The sequence below is a fragment of the Engystomops pustulosus genome, chromosome 10 (assembly GCF_040894005.1).
Source record: "Engystomops pustulosus chromosome 10, aEngPut4.maternal, whole genome shotgun sequence".
In the NCBI taxonomy this organism is placed as follows: domain Eukaryota; kingdom Metazoa; phylum Chordata; class Amphibia; order Anura; family Leptodactylidae; genus Engystomops; species Engystomops pustulosus.
The window spans coordinates 98,454,746-98,470,457 of NC_092420.1; the positions used below are offsets into that span (position 1 = coordinate 98,454,746).

Sequence of the window (15,712 nt, forward strand, 5' to 3'; positions counted from 1 at the left end):
TAGACTGCAGCCAGTGTTCAGTATTGTCCCTGGAGAGATGTGTAATCAGACCTTTGTGTATGTTAGTAGCAGCAGGACTGTGATATGTGAATCTATATTCCAGGATTGTAGCTTCACCAAGTGCACTACGGGAGTGTAGCTGTAGGACTGTGAAATGTGGATTTATATTCTAGGATTGTAGTTTCTCCAACTACACTGGGGGGTGTGCTCACACTTCTGTGCTCTCTGCAGCCAGTGTTATGTATTGTCCCTGGAGAGGTGTAATCAGACCTGACACTGCTGTGCTCTGCGCTCTCTGCAGCCAGTGTTATGTATTGTCCCTGGAGAGATGTGTAATCAGACCTCACACTGCTGTGCTCTCTGCAGCCAGTGTTATGTATTGTCCCTGGAGAGGTGTGTAATCAGACCTGACACTGCTGTGCTCTGTGCTCTCTGGAGCGAGTGTTATGTATTATCCCTGGAGAGATGTGTAATCAGACCTTTGTGTATGTTAGTAGCAGCAGGACTGGGTTATATGGATTTATATATGGATTTATATTCCAGGATTGTAGCTTCTGTAAGTGCACTAGGGGCGTGTCCTCACACTGCTGTGCTCTGCAGGCAGTCTCAGGTATTGTTGGATTGCAGTGCATCCAGGCTGAGGACTGACCGTGGCTGAGCTTCTACCTCTATACTAGGATTTCTGTGAATTATTCCAGCTTTGGGCAAGTTACTATTTCTCTTTGTGCAGAATATTCTTTCATTACCATGTAAGAACAGAGCTTTACCAGAATGTAAGTTATCCAGTCATAACATTTCTTCTGCAGTGTTCATAGTTTCAAAAACTTAGTATTAATCTTATTATCCATTGATCCTTGTCCTTCCTAAAATTATATTAAAGAGCCTGAAGGGCTCCTGGGGGTGTTACCAGAGCCCCTCTGGCCAGGACCACTCCATAGTTTAAAAGCCTGTCAGACTACAGCATGGAGGGTCTCTGGCAACACCCCCTGGAGCCCTTCAGGCTCATTATTTAAGAAGGCAGGAATGAGGATAACAAATCTAACAAGATTACCAGGGTCACGGTGCCTGGATTTTGGTAACTTTTTTAGCTCCACATGTTGTGCACCCGGCTTTGCTGCTGTATGATGTAGGTAGAGGTACATTTCAATGGTTGGGAGCGGTAAAGCGGCTCCTCATCATTCATTTAGCTTATGTGACCTCCGCAGAAGTTCAGCAAACAGCTTATTGTAAGACCCTTCCTACCCAATCTAATATTGGATATCAATAGCTATGATAGATAGAGGTATAACCTTTACATAATAGTGTCCTAGAAGAAGTAAGGGGGGGGAAATTAAAAAAAATTAGACATTTTGTTTGTTTAAAATTTGATTGTATATTACAAAATGGCAAAAATTATTCTGTACAGAAATAAGGCCTCATATACTCCATAAGAGTCCACACAGTCCAGACCAACATGACATATACTGTATAAAGTAACAGACCAATGGGAAACAAGTCTTGTTCAAATGCTCCAATAGCAGCAGCGCGTGACTGCCCCCTGCAGGAGGGTTAGTAAACAATTAGAAATAGTTTAACCATCTGCACATAAAAGGTCGTCAACCCGTGAGCAAAACTACTTGTTACTCATGATTACAGCCAAGGCTCACGGGGTGACTGCCTAAAGGGCACAGAGGAAATACTTGCTTACAGCATGGCACGTATGTATCTCATCTAATTGGTTGTCCAAGGATTAGGATACACGGACAATGTGTAACAGGTAATACACCGCCAATGAGGCTGCTCAACCGGCAGGCAGGACATCCCTTGCATTGTATTTGTATAGAAATATGATGCAAGGACTCCCACATACAGACAGTTTCCACATGCTACACGCATTTGTGCATGAGCCCAGTTATAGGATCATTTTAAGCTTTGAATTTGGCATTTTTAATTTCTAAACAAGAAATCAAGTGGCAGCTACAATGCAAAAAGCAGCAGCCCTGGAGCCCAAAGCAATCATCACATAATCATTGTGTATTTGAGTAATAGTTAGACTGTCTCATATTTCAGGATTGTAGCTTAGAGGTGAATGTCACAAGCTAAAAATCAGTTTGTGTAAATGCTTCTGGTTAATTTTTACAGAAGTCATGCATATGGACCATGGAGAGCACAGCAGTGTGAGGACACGCCCTCAGTGCACTTGGAGAAGCTACAATCCTGGAATATAAATGCTTAGTTCACAGTCCCGCTGCTACTAACATACAAAGGTATGATTATACAGATCTACAGGGACGATACCTCACACTTGTCCATGTACCAAAAACTAAGCTACATCTAACAAGTGTAGCAGAAACATTATGAATAAGGAAGGTAAACAAATGTAAACCTGTGCATCTTATGCAGGAAATATCATGAATTGGTTATACACAGTAAATACTCCCAATTACTTTCACGGACCATTCTACATTCCATTATGGAACATCTTTGAAATGATACAAGTGGGCGGGGCTAGTGATTACATAAGGGGTAAGACACAATGATCTTGTGTACCGCTCAGATTCTATCACTGTGATAGAACAGCATCCACACAAATCCACAATGCAAGAGCCTTTAACAACACTGCGCTGAACTTAAGCACCAAGAATTGTGGATTTTTTTTTTTTCATAGAAAAATGAAATCTTGTTAATGGGTTGGTCTAAAGTTAGAAATTCATCTTTTAGAAATAGCATCACACATGCCCACAGGATGTGGCCGGTACTGCAGCTAGGATTTACCAAAGTGAATGGGTATAAGCTGTAATACCAGCCATGACCTATGTGGTGCTGTATTAGATGAAAGCAGCTTTGCCTACTTTTAGACAACCCCTTTAATAAGGACCTCTTATCTTTCTCCCATCCTGTCATATAAAGGAGCAACATTTCAGAGCCTGTGATGATGGTGTCCACCGTTGGTGCACTAATATAATGTATTTACATCCCTGGATTACAGGCTCTCCGAGTGCACTTGGCGTGTGCATTCATGCACCAGGGAGAAGACACACCCTCAGTGCACTTGGCGTGTACAGTTATGCACCAGGGCAAGGAGACACCCTCAGTGCACTTGGAAAAGCCACAATCCTGCTGCTACTAACATACACAATATTATTGTGCAAGTATGATTTCACTCCAGGGACTGGCTGCAGTCTGGATGGTTGGATCAGAGTTTGCAAACACCAAAACGTGCAGCCCCATAATGATAGTGACAGTCAGTGGCTGCATGGTGGGTGCTCCACATCACAGGCTCCGTCTTACTACCAATGAGTTACAATAGGTCATCAGATGCGAGGATGAACACAAGTCACCTCCAACCATTAGATCTACAAGGGAAACAATCAGCAGGTTGAGTAACAGCTCAACACTCCGAAACGAACACGCGTCCCTGTAAGCAAGACGCGGGATATAAAAATTAAAAAAAAAAAAAAGTTAAAACTTGGCTGAGACACTGTATGAGGTGCAGTCCTGGGATCGGAATGAAATGTATCAGATGAGCGGAATTATAAAAAATTTTTTACAGCTTCGGAATTAAATACAAGGATTTTGCGTAAAAAAAACACGATCTAAAATATATAAAAATGCATCGTCTCGATTAAAAGGATTGTGCAAATTAGCAATAGCTGTGCGCACCGGCTCATGTCTGTGACATGCAGGGCACGCGGCGACCCAGCGGGGGGCGCTCTCACACTGCAATCTTCCCCTTGTTGTCCAGTTTATTGATGGAGTCGGTGGGTTTGCTCATGTGCTCTTCTGAGAAGGTGATGTAGGAGTAAACCAGGCTGCCGGCAATACTGCGGGGGAAGGGAGACGGAGAGTCAGTGCACACACACAACAGGAGCTCCACATACTTATCACATCACAGCAATGAGGAATAGGCAGAAAACCTGTAGCTGCAGATACAATCTCATTTTCTAAGAAAACATATGATTGTGTGTAGATCTGTCTGTCAGACTAGGAGGGGTCCAGGGTTAGGACCGGCACCTGGAATAACACCCAAAAAAAAAAAAAAGGGGGTGGGGTGGGAAATGGGGGAGTCTGCATCTCTAATATCATGGGGATTATGCATCTGTTCTGCAAACTGTCCTCAGCATCACCATACACGTCCAGGGGCCACACGTCCAGGGGCCACCCCTGGTGCAGTGATACATCTTATTAATGGCAGCCACCGATTATAAATAGTATATTACTATAATATAACTAATAAAGAAACAACCACAAGTGGGAAATAAAAGTGAAGGCAGAAGATTTTATATACAAAACTGAGTCTCTGTACCTGATATTTAACCCCAGAAAGTTAGTCCAGGAAAATATGTAATCTCCACCGAAGAACATTCCAATGTAGGTGATGAGGATATTCTGGGGGGAGAAGACGAGGAAATTTATTTTGTTTACTTTTGTAACGTGCATCTACATGCAAACAACAACAATAAGACTCAGACTGGAGGCTCCTGAAATGATCCTCAACACTAGAGGAGCACAAATCCCCAAACCTACCTTGATGCATCCTACAATTGTAGTCGTCAGGGCAGAATTATACTGTGTGCACAGGACTGTGGAATACATGAGGACAAATCTGCAAAGTAAAACAAGTCGATGGTTAGGCCCCCGGTATCCAGAGAGTGGAGCTCCATAAGTAGATGTAGTACCCATAAACAGCCAGCAGGAGGGGCTGTGTGATTGGTATTTTAATGTTTTTTTTTACCCCTTAAAGGAAACCTACCACTTACAAGTGGTAGGTTTAGGGTGAGCTGGTGCCAGATCATATTTCTGTTAGGGGAACAAAGCCCCTATCGCCGTTTTATAAGTTCTATTAACTTATAACTCGGCGCACCGCACTTGGGCACGCACGTGCATGGTGCGCCGTGCCCAAGTGCGGTGCGCCGAGTTATAAGTTAATAGAACTTATAAAACGGCGATAGGGGCTTTGTTCCCCTAAGTTCTATTAACTTATAACTCGGCGCACCGCACTTGGGCACGGCGCACCATGCGCCGGATTCTAAAGTGCTGGAGAGCCGGTGACGTCACCGAGCTCTCTGGCACACGCGCGCCTGCACAACTTAGCACGGCCTGTTTCCCCGTGCTAAGTTGCGCGTGTGCCGGGGAGATCGTGACGTCACCGCCTCTCCAGCACGTTAGAATCCGGGGCACGCATGGGCACGCGTGCGGTGCGCCGAGTTATAAGTTAATATAACTTATAAAACGGCGATAGGGGCTTTGTTCCCCTAACAAAAATATGCTCTGGCACCAGCTCACCCTGAGCTGGTGCCATGTATATGTGTCTAAACCTACCACTTTTAAGTGGTAGGTTTCCTTTAAGGACATATGGATTTTTGAAGATGGAGAGCGGGAAATGAGTAAAAATACCCTAACTTTTTCATTTTTCCGTGTACAGACCTGTGTGAGGGCTTATTTTGTGAGTAACAAATTTTACTTTCCCGTGATGTTATTTATAATTCCCTGCCATGTAATAGGAAGCTGGAAAAAAAATTCCAAATGTGGGAAAATGTAAAAAAAAAAAAAAAACATATGTGCGTCATGTTCTTGTGGGCTCAGATTTTAAAGACTTTCACTCTGCACTCCAAATAACACATCTACTCTATTCTTTGGTTCGGTACGATCGCGGTGATACCAAATTTATATAGGTTTTATTGCGTTTTAATACATTTTCAAAAATTAAACGAATGTGTACAAAAAAAAGAAAAAAATTTCGCCATCTGAGGCTAATAACTTTTTCATACTTTGGCGCACAGAGCTGTGTGAGGTGTCATTTTTTTGCGAAACGAGACGACGTTTTAATTGCTATCATTTTGAGGACTGTGCGACATTTTGATCATTTTTTTATGTCATGTAAAAAGGTGTAAAAGTCGCATTACGGACATTTGGGCGCCATTTCCCGTCTCGGAGGTCACCGCTGGCAGTAACAGTTTTTATATTTTGATAGATCGAGCCTTTTGGGATGTGGCGATACCCAAGGTGTCTGTGATTTTTACTGTTTATTATATTTTATATCAGTTCTAGGGAAAGGGGGGTGATTTGAACTTTTAATATTTTATTAATTTTTCAATCACAACATACAATTTCCTACGGCTAATGTTGCATAGTTTGGTGACACATAGGAGGACATACCCCATTATACAGGAAAGTGTAAACTGGAAGATAAAGAACGGATCGGCCCAGTCTTCATATTCCACTGCCTGCAGGAACAGACACACGACACACATCAGTACAGGTTAGATTAGAAAACAAGTTATCAGGTTTGTATGTATTCAGTTTGGTAAAAAAAAAAAAAAAAATCAAAATACAAAATACATGACTGGGAACTAATAACACTAATAATAATTTTTTTATATAGCACCTACAGATTATGCACTGCACAGAACTTACCAAATCAGTCCCTGTGCCCATGGGGCTCACAATCTAATCAACCTACCAGTATGTTTTTGGAATGTGGGACGAAACCGGAGGACCCGGAGGAAACCCACACAAACACGGACATACAAACTCTTTGCAGATGTTGACCCTGGGACTTGAACCAAGTTCCCCAGCGCTGCAAGGCTGTAATGCTAACCACTGACCCACCGTGCTGCTCACTAGGTATCGGATACCCAATATCACCAGGAGACCTGGCCCTTTAAAAAGAACAAGCTGTCTGCTCTACATCTGGAGGAAAGATGAATTCCCACAGTCAGACAGGATTCTCTGTAAGAGCAGAGACAGTATGGACCTCACTGCCATTGGGTGATGGCAGATACATTGTGCAGGGTCAGAAAGGGCAAAGATGTCTGCATTGTAATATCACATACATGGATGATACATGGCCAGGATGTCTGCACTGTAATAATATCACACGTTTTAGACGCATGGTACAGGGTTCATTTTTACTCCCCAACATGGGCCAATTGGCATCTACCATGGGTTATTTTGGCTTCTTCTGGACCAAACTGGATGATTATTGGTGGGATGTGATGGGCCTATGTCTACATTCAGACTCTTCTACTATGAAAGTAAGTAACCAGAAATCATATTCATTCCAACGCACCCATTGTACAAGTGTCCTGCCAGGAGATCTTGATATATTCTGTGCTACAAATTTACTAATACAAGGACAGAAACCCCATTAACAACAATAGTGACAGCTTTCCTTTAGGAGCAGATTACAGGGGGGGCTGGCATTTGGGTTTTCATTTCCCCACTTTTCCATTAAGACAGAAGACCTTTGTTCAGCAGCCTGTGCCGTCCCCCAGTAGCAGCACACACGCAGGGGGGCTGTATACTGCTCATACACTGCACCTCCTGACCCAGGCACAAGGCCATCATTCTCCTGTCACTACACTGAAACATATAGGAGCTCGTGGGCTCCTGGCCGGAGCACTGTCCACTGGTCTAAAAAGACAAAGTCTAAAAGTCTCATCCTCGGTTTTCTCTTTATTGTATCATTACCAGAGATGACACCTGGAAATTGGGGGCAAAGATTTCTGCAGGTAAATGCAGGAACACCGATTTTTGTCATCCCTCCCTGCAGATCCCAATAGAAGAATCCTTCTGAACAGTATCCCTGCTAAACAAGGGTTAATGTCTGCTGCCAGGGTCTTACCTTCTGGATGTCTCCAGTCACATATGCAATAACCAGCGTTGGTACAATCATGAATAACGCGTTGTAGTAAAGCAAACCGTACTTCCCCAGCTCCTAGAATAGCAAAACACATACAACAATGAATGGAACAATAATGTAGGTGCAGCCACTGGGACCCATAATCATCGGAGTGCGGGTCCTGCTCAGATGGAGCCGTCGAAGAGACGCTTGTACAGATCACCAATCCTGTCCCAAACTTGATGCAATTACATCACATCAAAATGGCCAAGAGGAGTTGTACATCGGCCGCCATTTTAACCGACATTTCCCAAAATTCAGGGATCCAGCCACTTACCTTGGAGTCCAACTTCTGCTTTACGTATGCCCCATTGGCTGCTGTCAAGACGTCATTGACCAAGATAAATATGTAACCCTCGAGGTCAAATGCAAGGTCAGAACTAGAAAAAATGCATAATAATTAGAATAATATTCAAAATTAGACCAGTTGCAGGATCCCTGCAAAAAAGTCCCAATGCTTCGTTTTTGTGTTAATAATTATATAAATTACCTGGCAGCTATAAACGCCCCAATGATCATAGCGAATACCGTCATCTGAATGCTGCGGGAAAACTTCTTCCTGTGGAAAAGAATCGTACAGATGTCCAACTCATTTTACAGATGAACGAAATTGAATTCATTTTATGTACACGCGAAATACAGCAATGAACATTATCCTAAAATGTATCCATGAAAATATTGCATAAAAAAAACAAAAAAAAAAACAACACACACACACACACAAATCAGCCTCTGCATCCTCTCGGATATTACATTACACATTCGCTTTATTGACCGCCACTTACTTGAGCAAGAATCCTTCAGCCAACATTGTAAACAAGATTGAAAAGCGTCGGAGAACGGTGAACATCGGGAGGCTGCAAGAAAAAGTATAGAATATGAGTCTATACAGAGGAGGAGGAGACGGAGGAGGCCGGCGCCAGAGAAGAAGAGTCTATACAGAGGAGGAGGCCAGCAAAGACCAGTCTATACAGAGGAGGAGGAGGCCGGCGCCAGAGAAGACGAGTCTATACAGAGGAGGAGGAGGCCGGTGCCAGAGAAGAAGAGTCTATACAGAGGAGGAGGAGGCCGGTGCCAGAGAAGAAGAGTCTATACAGAGGAGGAGGCCAGCGAAGACGAGTCTATACAGAGGAGGAGGAGACGGAGGAGCCCGGCGCCAGAGAAGACGAGCCTATACAGAGGAGGAGGCGGCCAGCGCCAGAGAAGACGAGCCTATACAGAGGAGGAGACTGAGGAGGCCAGAGAGGATGCGTCTATACAGAGGAGGAGGAGACGGAGGCGGCCAGCGCCAGAGAAGACGAGCCTATACAGAGGAGGAGGAGACTGAGGAGGCCAGAGCCAGAGAAGACGCGTCTATACAGAGGAGGAGACTGAGGAGGCCAGAGAGGATGCGTCTATACAGAGGAGGAGGAGACGGAGGGGGCCAGAGCCAGAGAAGACGCGTCTATACAGAGGAGGAGACTGAGGAGGCCAGAGCCAGAGAAGACGCGTCTATACAGAGGAGGAGACGGAGGATGAGACCAGAGCGGACGAGTCTATACAGAGGAGGAGACGGAGGAGGAGGCCAGAGCCAGAGAGGACGAGTCTATACAGAGGAGGAGAAGGCCAGAGCCAGAGAGGACGAGTCTATACAGAGGAGGAGACTGAAGAGGAGGCCAGAGAGGATGAGTCTATACAGAGGAGGAGACTGAGGAGGAGGCCAGAGCCAGAGAGGACGCGTCTATACAGAGGAGGAGGCCAGAGAAGACGAGTCTATACAGAGGAGGAGGCCAGAGAAGACGAGTCTATACAGAGGAGGAGGAGATGGAGGAGGCCAGCACCAGAGAAGACGGAGGAGGCCAGCACCAGAGAAGACGCGTCTATACAGAGAGAGAGAAGACTACCGTAGATAGTGCAATATTATTTATGGTTTCTTAATAAACCATCAAACAAGCGAATCCCTCTCCCAGGAGAGATCGTAATGTGGCAGCCGGACACCATATCAGTATTTGGATATAAAACTTCCAGGAAATTGCTGGACATGTGTTTGTTATTACTCAATGTAAAACGGATATGTCTCCACATGTACAGGGAAGGCGTGTAATGAGTGCGGCTGCCCAGCGCCTTGTATTACACCAACACAGCCATTTATTATCCATGTGGGATCAATAACCTCTAATGTTACACACAGTCTAATGGAGAACATTCCCATTGCATAAATCTGAATTATGCTCTGGCATTTGGTCGATAAAGTTGTTTTAAAATGAAAAAGTAAAAGAATTGGATTGGAACCAATCAGCATCTCCGTTTTATTTCTGCAGTGAATGAAAGCCAAAATCTGATTTGATGTTTGGTTTCCATAGGCCCTTAACAAGCCAAGTATTTCCTGCACACTCCTCAATAAACTTTATTGACAAATTCAGTAAACTTATATAAATGGCAAATCTTTACACGAATTTGAAAAACTAATTTCCTGTTTTATATGAACTAATAATTCTTAGACGTGGTGGACAATCCCTTTTTTCCCCCCCTCAAGTAGCCGACAAACTGGCTGCTCAAAAACCCAAAATGACGTCCCTGTTGCCATGACTTCAGCTCAGTATTACACGGCACCACGTTGGGGACCCCTCCTCTATGGAGCGCCCTTATTAAAATGTGAAAACCCATCGCTATTAGAGTCTTCACATCCTTATACATCATCTGACAAGCCCCAAACATTACAAGATTATCGGAAAGGAGGGGAACACGTTTGATCCTATAATTCACAATTAGTCAGCTTAAAGGGGCGGCCAAAGCTCTTCAAAGCCAATCGCAGATATCAAGTCACAACCGGCCATATCCAATCGTGGTCATCTCACCCATTTACCCAAGTATTGCCGTGTATTCACCTTTTTTATAGTTTAAGCGCCAATGATCTGTGTTCGCACCATTAGGGGGTAACATACTTGCACCTCCTAAGGAAAATAATGGAATCTATATATAAAGTTCAGCTCCCAGAGGTCGGAGGGTTTTTTCTGGTACATAAGAGTAGACGAGTATTTTCAGGAAATTCAGTCACTCAAAGCTTCTGGTTTCTTAAAGGGGTTGGGGCGTTACAGTTTAATGCTCAATAAAACTAATCTGGCGCCAGTTCCATTTCTAGGGCGCTGCAGGGACGGTGTAGGGGGTGACACTTACTTTAGCTTCTTTGTGCTGAATAATCCGGTTATTTGATTTCCAAAATACAGAAGAGGTAGCGGAAAAGTCTGGAATAAAACAGGAGGAGGATTATACACATAGGACACAATATCAAGTGATCTAGAGAATGAAAATCTGAACTTTCTTCCTATAGCTCCAAAAAGATATTACAGGGTTTGTCTAGTGACAGGATAGGGGGTAACCTGGTGATCAGTGGGGGTCACAGTGATGAGAATGTTGTACCCCAGAGGAATAGAGCAGCCAGTAATGCATGCAACAGCAGCTCTATTCATCTCTATGGTGCTGACGGAGATGGACGATACTTGGCTACATTCACCTGTGCCATAGAGATGAATAGTCCAGCCGGCGCATGCGCGACTCCCTGCTCTATCCTACTGGGAGTACAACAGACCCCCATTATTGTAATCCGTGAGGTCCCATCACCGCACTGATCACTGAGCACTGATCCTGTGGGGATACATTACAAATTAGTACAATTTCCTTCTCTTCTATGGAGCCTGTATTCTGTCTACCATAAACGCCTGCGGTTGGATGTGCAGGGCAATAACCTTCCCCATGGGCTTCTGCCTTTGTATGGCCCGGATGGGTGCAGCCGCATGAGCACATAACCCTGTTTGAGGGAAAACTACAACCTTAAAATATCAGCTTCCCATTAGATAAAAGGAGTAATTGTAAACATTAAGGAATTGTTATTTATGCAATGGTCCATTATAGGAGCAGTAGCTGACACCAGTCATTCCTATGGATATAGGAACATACTGGTAGGTGGATGAGATTGGCCCCTGTCCCCAATGGGGCTTACAATTTGGGAAGTGCTGTGCAGCGCTATATACATAAAGAATTATTATTTAAAATATAGAGAGCCCAATGTAAAGCTTGTGGAGTGGTCAGAAATTTCATCCAGAAATATTGCATGTAAGAGTAGAATGTTGTCAAAATTTTATACAGATTAGAAGTTTTTTTTTCTCTCCCTTTTTTAAATGCAGAGTTGGTAAATCTATGGCAGAAACAGAGCACTTCATCAATCCAAAAAAGTGAATCACCCAGGGCATCAATGCTGCAGTCACTGGAGGACTCAGCACCAATACATGATGAATACACAACCTCCATCAGCACATGAATAGATCGGTCATTCAGACAAATTGTCAAAAAAAGCAATCGATTATCATAAATACAAGAGTTCCCCCATGCCAGTGACTTATATCTCTATTGTGACCCGGGCGGGGTGGTACCCGATGTAAACACATGACAGGCCGTATCGTCTACCCATTGTAGGGCACTGCAGGGGGCGCTGTACATCAGCACAATACAGACAATGGCCTCCCAGTAGCTATGTACATAAGGGTGTAACTCCCTGCAGGGATCCTATATACAGAGCCCTACCTGTCTACAAGGCACAATAAGGTGCAGAAACCTCAAAGATAACAGCTCTGCTTCTCCTTTATCCCAGTGATTCAGTTATGGACATATAGACTCCAGCCAGTGGTACAATACCAGTATTGTATCAGTATTGTCCCTGCAGAGAAGTGTAATGAGACCTTTGTGTATGTGGCAATAGCAGCAGGACTGTGATATATGGATTTATAGTCCAGGATTGTAGATTCTCCAAATGCACTGGGGGCGTGTCCTCACACTGCTGTTCTCTGAGCCATCGGCAGCCAGTGTTATGTATTGTCCCTGCAGAGATGTGTAATAATACCTTTGAATATAAATACATATTTCAGTCCCTCTCCTAATACCAAAATATACACAGACTATAAGCCCTTGCAGGCAGGGCCCTCATATGGTTTCATAGGACTGTTCGATTTATTATTGTTCCAGGATTGGAGCTTCTCCGGGTGCAGTGTGTGGGAGAGGAGGGGGTGTAAGGGTCCTGACACTGCTGTGCTCTGTGCTGCCAGTGTCATGTATTGTCCCTAGAGAGATGTGTAATCAGACCTCTGTGTATGGTGTTAGTAGCAGCAGGACTGTGATATATGTATATATATTCCAGGATTTGAAATTCTCCAGTGGTTAGGGCAATGTGCGTCATATTTTTCAGTCTAAACACTTCCATGTACGGGTAATCCCAGCAACTCCTCCGTCATCTATAGTCTTCTGTGATGCAGCAAGTACAATACATCCCCCTCCTTAAACTTGATATTTGGGTCCTCTGGTATCACACTAAGCCAAATATTAACGTTGGCCCCGTTCGCTGTGCAGACATAATAGTCTATTGTTCCCTGTTATCAGCCACTCCAAGCTGAGGAAATCAGACCTACAGAAGTCTCTACAAGACTGATATCAGCAGTTTCACTGTACAGATGACCACAGATTTAGTGAACCCTATAGGAGCCACGTTAATGGCCGAAGCCACGGGAACCAAAGGATGAGAGCTGGAAACCTCCCTGAAGTATAATATTCGTTAGACCTGGATTTACCTTTCGAGGTATGTGCCTGTCGAATTCTGGGAAGTGCACCACCCTCAGAGCCCTTCCCACCCAGAGCACGACCACCGTCGCCAGCATCTGCAGGGAACAAGAAGACTCAGTGTTAGCTCCATGACGTCACCGCCGGGAAACACACAAGCCGTGGATTCTTACTGACCTGGCCAAGTCCAACGCACAGCGAGGAGGGAAACCTGCAAGACAGAACAGAGCGCCATTATTCCCTGCTGTGATAGCACAGCACATCGCGCGCACCCGGCACTGCTACATCACATCTGCTTCACACTCACAGATAATTATGGCTGTAACACGAGTCTGCCAGGTCAGGAATGTGCGGCAGTAGATCAGATGCTATTTGAGGTAAGGACCTTGTAAATATAAATCCTGGCGTCCGCTTTCTGACAGGAGGGTAAACATTATCTGCACCCTGGAAAGCCGGGTTGTCATAACATGTTAAAATGGGAGTGACGACCCAACATTCCTGCAATTAAGGCAGATCTGCCACTCGGGACCCTGGAAAAGTTAGGTACCAACTTATTTACAATTCCACCCACAGTCAATCGATATCTTATGACAAGTTTAGATCTAACAGTCATGTGACCTTAACCCCAGGCGCAGCGGGCAGAGGGGAGAGGGGGGGGTGTCTTTAAATCATTCGGGGAAAAAAAAAAAAATTATTAAAAAACTAGAATTTATGTTCACATTATCAGGACACACTGACACGACCCCCCTGCGCTGTATGGAAGCAGGGCCCCAGGACTCCCTGTAATCATATTCCCAGAGCCCGGCGGCTTTTACGATGACGGAACTGATGGAAACCACATGGACACTTGTGTTCTCATCTGACACAAAGTAACAATCTCCGTCCTCCAACATTCCTAGAAATCCATGACCCAAAGTCATTCAAGTCTTTAAAATGATGTGACTATATTCCTTAGGTTCCAGAAAATCTTTGTGGGAACAAACCTGGCGGCCATGACACCTAGCACAACCCAGCTTTACCGCATCCTCAGCCCATAACTTGTACCCAAAGACACTGCGCATGTCATGCTATTAAAGGGCAGCGACAGCCATTTATTAGGAATCCTATTCTTAGAGGGATTGTCCAGGTTAGGAAAAACTTGGCTGTAACTTTTAGAAACGGCGCCACCCCTGACCACAGTTTGTGTGTGGTATCGCAGCCGAGCTTCATTGATGTAGATGAGACACAAGAGCGACAATACACAAACTTTTGTAAATGGCGCTTCCCTTGTCCAAAGTTACAGTCAAATTATTCCTAACATGGACAATCCATCTAAGACTTTGACAACATGTTTACCTAACCTATAAACACAACCTAACCTATCATTACACAAACAACTACTCCCATCATCCACCAAGCAATGCAACAAGTGTTGGTCTGAGCTGAAAAAATGAAATAAAATAAGACGCCTTGAAGGCAAACCTCGAAGGTCCGTCCCAGCAGGCAGTCACCAGGAACAGGTTTGGTGAGAAACGTAGAAATATTCGCACGTTATTTTTACCTGTCCTGCACTTCCTCTAGTTTCACATAAATGTGCGACTCCGCGCCATGTATCAGGGCAGGAGGGGCTGTTATATAGCAGGAGGGACAGTGACTAGAGAAGTGTCACAGCATGGAGCGCCCTAAAGGATGTACAGATATCAGAGGGGGGTCCATGCAGGGCACGAGAGGTCAGGGACCAGTGATCAAGGGGGACCCCACATTATGGCAGGACCATCAGCAGAGCAGGGACCACTAGACATTGCAGGGGGTCCCTTTCTTTGGACCCCAACTATACCAAACCTGCCCATTTAAAGATACACAATAACAAACACCCATGAAAAAGAACTATTTTTTTTGCCCCCAAAGTGCATCGGTCCCACCTCCCAACAAGATACCAGGACATCGCGGGGTTAATAGCTCCGGGGTATTAGCGGCTGCTGGGATGAGCCTAATTATAGCCGGGAAGCGCAGAGTTAATCCCGGACACATTGTAACAGAATCAACTACAAAGGTGCAGATTACAGCAGTGATAACCCGGATTGTGCCGCGTCTGATGGGGAGATTGTAAGTTTTCGGGTCGTCAGTGATTGGCTGTAACTAATAATTGTGGTCCATAGTGAGTGCAGCCTGTGATGAGGATGAGTGCAGCCTGAGATGTGGCTGAGTGCCCGCTCCCCGCCCCGCACTGGACTTTGCCCGGGGCCTCCATACCTGCGGCCGCTCAGCACGTTCTTGTTCACCACGACGATCAGGAAGGAGCTGACGCCGTAGAAAGCAGCCGCCAGCAGCTTGATGAACACGGTCATCGTTTCGGCCGCCATCCCCGTGTCTTCATCCCTGTGTGCGGGAGGCCCCGGGGAGGACGCTCCTTTAACCCGGGCATGCTGACGTCTGCTCACTTCCGCCATGGTTCACAGCTGGGCGGCGCTTGCACTAAGGAAC

The 15,712-nt window shown here is 44.9% G+C and overlaps 1 protein-coding gene across 1 annotated transcript; it reads right to left on the minus strand.

Annotated features, from left to right (window-relative positions):
- Positions 1–1,353: 1,353 nt before the first annotated feature.
- Positions 1,354–15,712, minus strand: SLC35D1 (solute carrier family 35 member D1). Its single transcript, XM_072126792.1, has 12 exons — positions 15,482–15,712; positions 13,427–13,460; positions 13,261–13,347; positions 10,820–10,887; positions 8,449–8,520; positions 8,154–8,222; positions 7,941–8,043; positions 7,607–7,699; positions 6,139–6,206; positions 4,507–4,585; positions 4,286–4,368; positions 1,354–3,803 (listed from the first exon to the last, which is right to left on the minus strand). Exons 1-12 carry the CDS (start codon positions 15,676–15,678, stop codon positions 3,695–3,697), a joined length of 1,062 nt encoding a protein of 353 aa, XP_071982893.1. The 5' UTR covers positions 15,679–15,712; the 3' UTR covers positions 1,354–3,694.

What these genes read in the sequence shown, in the direction of transcription:
- SLC35D1 (XM_072126792.1), bottom strand. Translation starts at nt 15,678, where the DNA reads ATGGCGGAAGTGAGCAGACGTCAGCATGCCCGGGTTAAAGGAGCGTCC. An exon ending in TTCAGCACAAAGAAGCTAAA is followed by an intron (nt 8,521 to 10,819) that starts GTAAGTGTCACC and finishes TTTTTCTTGCAG; the next exon opens with CCTCCCGATGTTCACCGTTC. An exon ending in GGGGCGTTTATAGCTGCCAG is followed by an intron (nt 8,044 to 8,153) that starts GTAATTTATATA and finishes CATTTTTTCTAG; the next exon opens with TTCTGACCTTGCATTTGACC.